At 24.2% G+C, this 12,197-nt stretch overlaps 2 protein-coding genes across 2 annotated transcripts; both read left to right on the forward strand.

The window, feature by feature from the left end:
* The first annotated feature begins 4,315 nt into the window (after nucleotides 1–4,315).
* Nucleotides 4,316–5,155, forward strand: LOC136989578 (uncharacterized). The gene is made up of 4 exons (XM_067287793.1): nucleotides 4,316–4,426; nucleotides 4,494–4,670; nucleotides 4,738–4,910; nucleotides 4,996–5,155. The coding sequence occupies exons 1-4, from the start codon at nucleotides 4,366–4,368 to the stop codon at nucleotides 4,996–4,998; spliced, it is 414 nt and encodes a 137-aa protein (XP_067143894.1). The 5' UTR covers nucleotides 4,316–4,365; the 3' UTR covers nucleotides 4,999–5,155.
* Nucleotides 5,156–5,543: 388 nt separating this feature from the next.
* Nucleotides 5,544–6,679, forward strand: LOC136989571 (uncharacterized). The gene is made up of 4 exons (XM_067287788.1): nucleotides 5,544–5,663; nucleotides 5,762–5,935; nucleotides 6,039–6,210; nucleotides 6,429–6,679. Exons 1-4 carry the CDS (start codon nucleotides 5,600–5,602, stop codon nucleotides 6,439–6,441), a joined length of 423 nt encoding a protein of 140 aa, XP_067143889.1. The 5' UTR covers nucleotides 5,544–5,599; the 3' UTR covers nucleotides 6,442–6,679.
* The last annotated feature ends 5,518 nt before the right edge of the window (nucleotides 6,680–12,197 follow it).

Here is a 12,197-nt window from a genome sequence, read left to right on the forward strand (position 1 = left end):
AATTTTAAATTTATAAAAATTTTTTTTAAATAAATAAATATATATATAGTTATGTTTTAGCTACCATAAACGGAAATAATTGTTTGGTTATTTTAAAAATAAATTTAAAAAAAAATGAATTAAAATATAATAAATTAATTTATGTTTTGCGCTCTAGATGGCAGCAGCAAAGAAATTAAAATATTAAATTTTTTTTGTTATATTTATTAATAAAATCTAATTTGTTAAATAATTTAGAAATTGAATATTATTATTATTATTATTTTTAAATTTCAGTTTCTCCAAATTTTTACAAAGAAAATAAATTTTTTAAATCGTTTAAGCTCGTTAAAATGTGAATTATAGTATTATAGGGGTGGATTACTTCAGGAAGAAGAGAAATAAAAGGCGACAAACTGGCATTCAACTTGAATTAAAGGTAAATTTCGATCTGCTAGATGTCATTAACTCTCCGAACACATAAGATTAGTTTATCAAAATTGACGCGACAATCAAAGACTCCCCAGACAAAACTGTTATTAGGAATTCAAACAAGAAGACAGCCAAACCATTACAGAATACAAAACTTTCAATCAATAAAGGTGAAAACAAACGAAAAATATCAATAGAACTATGTAAAATTTTCATTTAAGCGATCATAATAGTAATTAAGCGCGCTAATTAATCATAGAAAATGCCAGAAATATTATGAAATTAATTCGAAAACTAATTATTATTATTATTAATTACCTTTATTCGTTCTATTCTTTAGATTTCTCTTATTATTATGTTTTAGAAAGCGAAAAAGGTAAAGAAAAAAATGATCATAATTAAAATTCCTTTAATACTAATTGTAATTTTAATAATTAATATTAATTTTAACTAAATATAATAAATATCAACGCTAATTAGACATATATATATATATATATATTATATTTTAAAAAAATAAGCCACTGTATTGGATTAATGCTTCTATAATAAAATATAAACTTTATAAGATGTCGTAATGAGTTAGAATAATTAAGGATAATTACTTTTCTTTATTTTAATTTATAAATTTTTAATAAGTAAAAATTCCGTTAAGTACATTAGCTACTTTTCTGGACATAAGCCATAATTTTCTGGACATTTTTCCCAAATCTCATATAATAATATGAGATTTAGGAAAAATACAACTTATTGAATGATTATCTACTTACTATCGATGAAATGCAGTTTATATATCATTTTTCTTTCATCGATGACAAAAATCTTTGAATTGATTGATCATTTACAAATGTTTAGAAAACTTGAAGAGAATGGAAGGAATAACTACATTATAATAACAATACTAATTAAACATAGCAAAATGAAGTCATGATCAAATGTTAATGAGACATTTTGTAACATGACTTTATCATTCACACATTGAGAATTTCGAAATAATATTAAACAAGTTACAATCTACGACACAATACGTTACAGAATATTTTGAAAAATATAATATAATAAATCTAACAGTTCTTACTGATGTTAAAATATGACGAAATATTTATTTAATTAATTTTTCTATTAAGTTTCTAATAGTATAAACCATACAATAATGAGACAAAGAGCTAAGATCCGTTTCAAGCCATGAAGCCAATGGAGTACGTCATTGGCTTGCTTACTCTACTCGTCACCTAAATGTACCCCAATGTATAATATTTACATTGACAAGTTTCTCAATTTTTATAGAATTATATTAATATAAATCACAGTTTAACGTGGATTATATAGTCAAAATGAAATTGTTAATCTATTTTGTATTATGAAGATCTGGGATTTTTGTCACTAGACAGTTGAGAAATTAAAGTAGCAATCATTTCGATAATTATTCTGATAATTAAAAATTATATATATTTAAAAAATGTTTTTCTAATTGATAAATTATTAAATATTTTAAAATAAAAATAAAAATTAAAGTTATTCGAACATCATTAACACCTTTCATGGTGCATTTGTCATTCAAAAAAATATGAAAAAATGTGAAAAAATGTGAAAAAAATGTGAAAAATATGAAAAATATGTGAAAAATATGAAAAAAATGTGAAAAAATATAACTTTTAATATATTTTACGTAATGATATTTTTCAATATTAATTTGCAAAATAAGCAATTTTTAATCATTTATTCCTTAATGTGTAATAACTTTTAATCATTTCGAATGTATTATTTTTATCTGATGTTTTTTATTAAAAAAATGTTGCGAATGCAAAAAAATTCGTAGTTAAAAAAATATTTATATATTTAAAATATATTATCTTCTATATTTTTGTACGGTTTAATTATTTAATTAGAAATAATAGCAAGATGTAAGAATTTTTTCGCATAAATAAAGCCGAATATTCACAAGGTTATCTGAATAATGATCTGTAAATGTAGTAAATAACTTTAAAATGGCACATAAGGTCGATCGTATGATATAGCTATCAATCAGAAAAATATAAACATAAGATTTAATATTCAAGTATTTTTATGTAGGCCTATTAATTTCGAAGATTTCTTACGTCATCAAAAAAAATACAGGATTGGAAATTTTACAAAATTTACAGATATTCCAATAGAGTATTGTTGCTTGAAATAAATATTTTGGTTAATGTTACCTATGGATCCAAAATGGCGGCTCCTCTCTGATTCCAGCAAATAGAAGAAAGGAAACACTGGGGACAAACGTTCTAATCTCACCTAACCTATTCTAATAATTTTGTTGGTAATTTATAAGAATAGGTTAGGTTAGAACGTCGTCCTCACTGTTTCCTTTCTTCTATTTGCTGGAATCAGAGAGGAGCCGCCATTTTGGATCCATAGGTAACATTAACCAATACGTTTACTTATTTAATTGTAAGAATAAAGATCAGTAACACATCCTATAAGATATTTTATGCATATTTTTAAACATACGAATAGGAAATATACGTATGTACAATTACATAAATATTTTATGTATATATTTAAACTATTTAAGAATGCATTTTTTAGTGAGGTAACTTTACAATTATACCCTATAAATTGTGATAAAAATTGAAATACGGACTTTAAAAAATGATCAATATAGAAAAATAGGTTATCGAATTCGTAAAATGTCGGCTCCTTAAAGTAAGTTTATGGTTAAAACTCACCACTTTATAAAAACGATCCACTTCTGATAAAATTGATAAATCTATGGCATGTCCTACTATCATAAACTAGAGCAATTAGTTTATACATTTCCTCATATAAAAGTTATAAATATAACTAGCATTGTCTATTGTATATATATTATAAAACTTTTAAAATAGAATATATATATATATATATATATATGTGTGTGTGTGTTAAATTAATTTAATTCTTTATTAAATACTTCATTATAGTTCATAACTTATATTCGAACTTATAAAATAATTTTATAAAAATAAAATATAGATTAAAATAAACTTTAATCAGTATTATAAAACATTTTGTAGAGTTTATATTATTTAATTTTAATATTTGATTAGATTATCAAATAAGATAATCAAGATTTTAAATTGGATTTAAATATATTTGACAAGCATCCTGTTCTTTCATCATCTTTTCTATAATATGATAAATTTGTTATACGTCATTAACGGTAAATTTATATACATACAAACTATAAGATAATTATTTTATTTATAAAATAAATATTTACTTTAAATTTATTATATAAAAATAAAATAAAATCTGAAACAAATTCGATAAACAGTGATGACGTTTTCGTGTAAAATTTCGAAAATGTGAAAGAACTAAATAAAATTGGAGTCATATGAAAGCCATGATAATTCGTACAATGATTTGTTTATAAAATGTCACTCTGTCCTTTGCTACTCGCTTCTTTACTACAGAATTCAAGGCCAATGCTACTCAGTCACGTATATGTTTCTAATTATCTTTAACACAAGGTTTAAGTTCTAAACACGAATTTGAACTCTCTAGCTAACTTTTCTGATTAAAAAAGTAATTGTAGAAAAATTACATTACACGAAAAACTATAAAGTAATTACTCTTAAACATATTAATTATCATTAATTCATATAGTCATTAGTTAAATTTTGAATAAAATTAATTCGTGACACAATTAAAAAAATTATCGTATAATTTACATGAAATTAACTGTTTACTTTCTTTATGTAGTTCTTCACGACAATAATCTTTCGGTTCAAATTTTTTTTTACTTGAAAAATCTTATCTAAACATGCTTCTGTATTACTCGATGATAAAATGATCACGCATACTCGTTCATTATTTAGATAAAAAAAAGATGAAGTAAATGGTATGGTTGCGTAATGTTAGTGTGTGTATATATATATATTCTAAGAAATTGATTTATATTATTAATTGTCAATAAGATTTTGATTCAGCATGAACGTCGTTTGGGCTGTATATGTGTTTTTTATCATCCTCACTGTGAATGGAATTTCAGGTAAGATGAAAAACGAATAATTCATTTTAATAATTTATTAAAATATATATATATATATATTCTACAGTCGAAAGATTCTGTTCTGTTAACGAAGAGTATCGATGGGATAGTTACGAATCCACTTGTGATAAAGTGCTGCATAGAAGTTGGACATTGAAGAAATGGGACGGATGCTTTTGTAAAAGTGGGTTTATACGAGATGAAAATACCAATTCGTGCATAACTGTGGAATCTTGCAGCGATCGTGAGTATTATTTACTTAAAATAAATATTGTTTTAATTGCTACTTGATGATTTTAATAACGTTATAGGAGTATGCAAAGAAGAAAACACGGAGCTAAATTTATTTGGTCGATTAACGGTATGTAATGGATCGGGAATTTCGTCTTCTATAACGTATCCTCTAGGATATTTTCCTATATGTACTTGTAAAACTGGATATGCTATAAAAATCCATAGGTGCATCCCTAAATCGGAATGTACAGTAAGTAAAAATCATTTTTTTAACATATGAAAAAATTATGATTTTATTATTTTTGACTAATTTTTTTTATTATATTTTATTTCAGTAACGTGTTATGATGGAGTGGAATCTTTGTATTTATTGTATATATATATATATATATAGAGAAGAAAAAATAATGTTGAAACTATTTTGTGTTCAATAAAATATTCTGTACAGTAATATTAATAATTTGAATAAAAACCGATAATTTTTTTCTAATTTTTTAAGGAAAAAACCTTGTAGTGAATTATTTTTAAATTACACAACTGATGATAATATCGCGTACATTTAAATTAATGAATATAAATTATGGTAGTAACATATAAAAAAATGTAGAAATTCGTCTTAAAATATAAGTTAATTTCATATTTTAAAATTTATATTTATATTGAATTTTCTTCGGACGTAATTAAGAAAAAACATTAAAAATTCTGGCTTGATATCAATTACGAATTGCGCATATATATATATATATATATATATATTCTTGCAGTTAATGAGGTAATTTGTGTATTTCTTTAAACAGAACAGAAGAAGTTTTGTTTGATACCGAGAAAATGAATCTGGTTTTGTTTAATGAATGATGTACAAGTTGTGCAATACTATTATAAAAGAACATAATCGCAGGGTTCTTCTTTATATCTATTACTAATGAAAACTGGCAAAACATGTCAAACACTTTAAGTATAATTACATTCGTTTTCTTTATTTACGAGATAAACGGAATTTTAGGTAAGTTAAGATCTAATATAAATAAAAAAAATCAACTTATATTAGTTTAAGTTATTATTATATTTACCAGAAAATAAGTAATTATTCGTTTGAATTAGGTAGTGAAAACTGTAATGAAAATGAAGTGTATTTGGTTGACAAATGCGAACCAACTTGCGATAATATTTTCGAATTACCATGTTCTAACGGTAACAAATTTACTGGATGTTTTTGTAAAGTAGGTTTTATAAGAAGCGGCACACAATGTATATCAGTAGAGGAGTGTAGTACTCGTGAGTATAAACACACAGATACATATATATATATATATATATATATATATAGAATTTTATTATTGTTAACTTTATTTTTCTTTTTAATTTTGTATGTCATTAGGTATCTGTACGAGATCCAACACAGAATTGAATTTTGAAGGTCGAATAACCCGATGTAACGATGATGGAACTACGCGTACTTTTACATATCCTCTTGGATATTTTCCTATGTGCTCCTGTAAAATAGGATACGCATCTAAGAATAAGATTTGTATTCCCGAATCTGATTGTGGGTGAGTAGTCAATTAAAAATTTAGTTCTCATTTTATATAGCGATTAAAATACACTAAAGACGACTGCAGAGGTTGAAAACATACAGTTCTTTATGTGATGTGTTTTCATATTGTTTAAATTATTTAAAAACTAATATTTAATTTATATTAATATAAAATACATATACTAATTTATAACAAGAATAATTTAATTTTAAAAATATATTTTTTTGTTTCAGGAATGTTGTATAGAAAATATAAAAGAAGAAAGTGAACGTTTTACACATTAAAAATAGCTTTAACATTTAAACAATACTACTTTAAATAATTTTATATAATAACACTGGAGAATTAATTATTATTATTAATTTTACGACATGATGACTTAATTTTTTATATATAAATATATCTTTTTATAACTGTTTAATTTTGTTATAGTGTATTAATATATTTTATTGATGATATTTATAAATAAAATTCTATAAAGAAATTTAGTTGAATTTTTATTTTATAAAGAAAATTCACCAATATTATACGCTTATATATTGTGAGATTTTGTACGTATGAATCACGTTTATATATATATATATTTTAAATGCCCGTCATTTATAAATTTAGTAGTCATTGTGCACACCTGCTTGTTAATATTGAACGTTGGCAGCATGTTTCATAGAATATTATTAAGCGAAACGAATACATTGCGAAATTTAACTTGTTGTTTTAATTTATGTCTACTTGTTTTAAAATTCATATACACGCAAGCTCGTTTAACTTGATTATCGAAGCCACTCTTTCCATTACAATGTATTGAAAATATAGTACAGTATATGCCCAGTAGCGTAACTAGAACCCAACAGGAGGAGGAGGAGGGTCCAAATTAGAACGTACCCATAAGACTAGTGGGTCCATATTGTTAGATGATGAAGAGTAAAATCTTTCTAAACGTATTTGATTTTTTAAAATCTATTTATTTACAAAGATAAAGAGCAAGTTCCCTGGCTTCTTCCCTGTTACGAAACGTATAAATTCATTATTAAATTCATTATAATATATATATATATTAAAATATCATCGATTTCGGTGATAATTTTGCATCAAGAATAGATATAATAATAGTAGGCAGAATTTATAATGAATGTTTATTTTTAACGATAATGAGAGATTTTGCGATGATAAAATTTTGCTGATGAAGTTCCTTCGTAAATGAATGGAATAAATCTTTACGGTAAGATTTTATCCTTTGAATGGATTTAAAATAATAAACGTTTGTCACACAATAAAGATTTAGAAACTAGAATTTTTTCTCTATAAATTAACATATTTATATACTTAAAGAGCAAGTTAGTACTAAGAGATATTCAGTTATTTTTCTTTAAATAAAGGAAGGAACATGTACAAAATCTCGAACATTTCTTTGATTTATAATGAAATAATAATGAATTATTCATTATTTTAATTTATAAGAGAAACATTTATAATTAATAGTTATTTCTTGTCTTATATCAATCATTATGTTTAATTACATAAAATGTTTATCATATAGTATTTGCGTAAATGTGTTTTTGTTTTTGATAATACAGTGTTGTATAATATATTAAATATTAAATTATTGTTGTTTATTAAATAATATTCGAAAATAGATTTTATTTCAGTTATATTTCTTTAAGATTATTTAATAATTTTTAATTTGTAAGATGCATTTTTGCTTTTTAATTATGACTGAAAGAGAGATAATTAATACAAAATAATCCATTTTTTTATATTGTTTTTCAACTTACTTTTATTCTACATAAAGACACAGAATCATTTAGGAGATTAATATTATTTTATTTAATAAAACCGTGTCATTTGTTACGAGATACATCATTTTATTTCTCCTGTAATGTTATAAATCATGTAGTTTGGATAATTTTCCACAAATCATTTGTCTAATATTAGGGTCAAAATAAAGAAATAAAGAATAAATTCTTACACTTTTTAATACGTAATATAATGTCAAATTATTTTTCCTCTCTTAAATTGATTTATTTTATTTCTTATTGCCTGTAGTAAGAGTGAATATTATAATAATGAAACTATAAATTTGATTGATGAAAATGAACGAAAAATTACTTTTAAATTTTAAAAATATAAATCATCACATTTTATTATTTCTTTAAATATTAAATATAGAAAATCGTAATTAAAATATACTTAAAAATATTCTGAACGAAATAAAAATATGAGCAATTTTGTTTGTTTTATTGAGATAGTGCAAACTTTTACGTCAATTTGACGTCAATTTTTAGACTTGTTCAGTGTACAACTGATTAAATGACGTAAAATTGACGTTTTAAACATTACAAGACATTAGTAATATAATATATTTCAAAATTATGATTTAAAAATAATAATAATAATTAATTCGTTTATAACCGGATGTCGGCTCAAAACAGACACTTGGTGATAACTTTGTTGTTCGCCCTTTAGTGCTTAAGTTACGTTTATTTCTTGTTAAACAAGATATAATGGATTGTATTCTTCGAAAGCCCTGCTTACATTGTAACCTTTATATAAATAAATTATACTAATAGCAGATGTTTGAAATGCTTTCGTTATTATATACTGTAATATACACATCAATTTAGAAGTAATAATTAGGTAAATATAAAATATTTAATTCACTTTTTCTAGATTTATAAACGTACTGTCCACTTGTAAGTTTTTATTATTGAAATTTTTAATATGTTTGATATTAGATTAAATAAGATCTTAGTAAATCAAAGAATACCAAGATAGGGTAATTATATCATTAACAAGTTAAGGGCTAAAGATTAAATTCAGTAAGTGAGAGATGCCAAAATTCTATTATACGTTAACAAATATTATTTAAAGCGTAACTAATTTGCTAAATAAATTTTGCACTTGGATATAAAATCTTGCTCCTTTGATGAGCAATGATACTTTCCCGCAATGCAAATGGGGCATTGAAGATGTCACGATACCAGAGCGACTTTTATTATTATAGTAAGAAGTGATTAAGTGATACAACCATGAACCGTTACAGTTCGGTCAGAGAGCCTGTATATATAACTCTGTAATCAGATATAATATTTAGCCCAATTAATTAATTTCTAAACATTTTAAGTGTCTTATAAATTGATGTTAAAAATTAATAACTCATTAGCTTATGTAAGCATGTAACTATATCCTTTTAAAAACTTTAAACCCTTCGCTCTGTTATTTTAAATACAGAATAAAGTGGGGAATTTTGATTACTGAGTCGGCTATCTTCGACATAAACCCTCCAAAACTACCGACATAGCTATGCCACTGCATAATACACACCGTATAAGAAGTAATGTCTACTCTAAAATAAATTATATTATGCTATCATCCTTTAATGAAATTAGGCCTATTATTATTAATGTAGAATGTAGATTATTGTTTTATTTATTTATCATTACATTACATTACATTTAATCATTACATTTCAAGTTTGTCTTTCGTAACTTATGTGAAATTACTCATTACAACTAGGAAGGAAACAATTAGAAAAATTACTTAAACGAAGAAGTTTTCGCATTTTTCAAATGACAAAAGTGATCAGTCATATTGAAAACAAGTTTTGGCAATATTCTTAGAATTGATAAAATGCCATATAAACCAAACATATATTTGAATACGTAAAAATTTAAAAAATATACATAAGCTCTATACAATATATTTTATTTCTTTAGCATTTTAATCCCTAAAACTTAGTAAAAATCTAGTGTCAATTTTAAGAATATATATATATATTTTAATCTCTTTATTCTGTGGACATTAAGAATGATTCTTTTGCACCCTTCTTCCTGGTTTACAATAGAGCAATTACTCTATTGTAATGTGGATGAAGAACGAAGCTCTTGTGAAGTCTTTTATGGAAAACTGGCCCCTATTTAGGTGTTAATAACGTGAAGAAAGTCCGGAAAATTCCACGTGGCCAGGCGTGAACCCACAACCATTGTTCAGTGGTTTTGTCCACTCGACCATTGGAAGGGTTAGGATTGACATCCGAAGCGCCTAGGAGAATATATCTCGCATTCTAATTGTTTCTAAAGTTCTGAACAAAGCTTTGAAGCAATTAAAACTTTGTAAAAATAACACTTAGTCTCTTTTGGATATTTAATTCAAAAATTATAAATATTTGACTAATTAATAAATACCTTTTATTTAACACTTGCGCAACGATTGCATTGCAGATAGACCTGTAAACCATATTTGTCATCATAAAACTTTTCAAAAACAACGTTTTGAAGGTCAAACAAATAAATTTTATTTGTATGTCCTTCGGAATTAGCATAAAGTTTCTACTGTGTGTACAAATCACACAGGAACACTCCTTTTTGATGGAAAAGGTAGTATGGTTTTATACGTTTTTAAGCGGTATGGGTGCAGTATTCCGAGTCAAAATATTGCTCGTATGTACCGGTACTTAAACTTCATTAAGTATTTAATAAGTTATATATATATTATAAAATTCATTTTAATTTTTAAAATAAATTTTACGCATAATTAAAGATCTTTTATCTCGTTTAATCACACGTGGAATTTATACAGAATATTTATCGATTCAGTAAAGTTCAATTACGTTACTTTATGTGTGTTATTAAATTAATAATTATGAACTTTATGATAAGAAAATAGATTTTTTAGCTTATAAATCTTTCTTGATTTAAAAGATAGCCTACTTTGACATGAAATAAATTAAACGTTTCTTAAATATGAATGCTCTAACGATTGTTTATTTCAGTAAAAAGGTGTAACAATATTAGAAATATTAGAAATATTTTGTTATACAATGAATATATCATTCCTTTCTGAATTAATTCCATTCTAAGACATACTTCTTACATCTATAAATCATTAATTTTGGATTAGTTGACCTTTTCTTTCAATAAATAAAAATTAATTGTTGAGAAAATAAAACATAGGCATAATTTTTAATCATAATAGCTTTTAATTTAATTCATTTTAATCTTTGCATTTCGTACTTGATACAATTAAGACTATATATTACAGAAAATAAATGCTAATGAATCATGAATAGTTTCATAATTTATTCTCTTTATTTCAACGTTTATGAGTAAATAAAGGTAATTATTCTAGTAATATTTGATTAGAGTTTTGAATAAAATATATTTAATATATACATAATTTTAATATTGTATTAACACAGAGATATCTATTGATTAATTTCAGATGGGTATTCTTACATTGATCTTATTTTTTAATATCAATTTTTTAATAATTATCTGTCTAAAGAAAATAGCTCAAGAACTTAAAAGATTCGAGCCATTGTTTTTATTTAAATTTTAAAACATTTAAACTATTGTAGGCTGAACCTGTGATGAACTTATAGTGTCTTGATCAGGAACGGTTTATGGGCACGTTACGTGCCTATAAATCATAAATACCATATAAATTTAAAGGAGAAAATGTTATACTAGAATTTCTTTATATATATATTTTTTATAATAGTTTATATTATATATAATTATACATTTAATTCATAGCATTTAGTTTTTATTTGCACTGATATTAGTCGCTAAAGAGACCTTTACAGGAAGTACCATGTACTGTACCATGAAATGGCTTCCTTTTATTATAAAAAAGGAATTGCATTTTATGCCACTTGACAGAAAATAGAATCGTTATTAACTTCAATACAATAATTAAAATGAAAATTAATTATTTATGAGCGTGTAACACGAAGTATAGAAGCGCAATAACTCTCTCTCTCTCTCTGTTCTTCGAATTTTTCATTAGAATTGCTGATAAAGATAAAAAATTCAGCCCATTATAACATGACCATTAGTCATATAATAAAAGTTAGTTTATTACACTAACTCAAATTATATAATAGGCCTATTGATTAGAAATAATTTATCGATAATGTCATCAGTTGGAATTTTGATCAGTTCAAAATTCCAACTGATGACATTATCGATTTGAAAATATTAATATAATTTTTGTAAAGAATTTCA

Source organism: Centruroides vittatus, unplaced genomic scaffold (genome assembly GCF_030686945.1).
Source record: "Centruroides vittatus isolate TY-2023 unplaced genomic scaffold, ASM3068694v2 scaffold_712, whole genome shotgun sequence".
NCBI classification, from domain to species: domain Eukaryota; kingdom Metazoa; phylum Arthropoda; class Arachnida; order Scorpiones; family Buthidae; genus Centruroides; species Centruroides vittatus.

Excerpts from the sequence above, each read along its gene's own strand:
- LOC136989578 (XM_067287793.1), top strand. The coding sequence starts at position 4,366 with ATGAACGTCGTTTGGGCTGTATATGTGTTTTTTATCATCCTCACTGTG. Across the intron at positions 4,427-4,493 it reads CACTGTGAATGGAATTTCAG|TCGAAAGATTCTGTTCTGTT; the intron begins GTAAGATGAAAA and ends TATATTCTACAG. Across the intron at positions 4,671-4,737 it reads TGTGGAATCTTGCAGCGATC|GAGTATGCAAAGAAGAAAAC; the intron begins GTGAGTATTATT and ends ATAACGTTATAG.
- LOC136989571 (XM_067287788.1), top strand. The coding sequence starts at position 5,600 with ATGTCAAACACTTTAAGTATAATTACATTCGTTTTCTTTATTTACGAG. Across the intron at positions 5,664-5,761 it reads CGAGATAAACGGAATTTTAG|GTAGTGAAAACTGTAATGAA; the intron begins GTAAGTTAAGAT and ends CGTTTGAATTAG. Across the intron at positions 5,936-6,038 it reads AGTAGAGGAGTGTAGTACTC|GTATCTGTACGAGATCCAAC; the intron begins GTGAGTATAAAC and ends GTATGTCATTAG.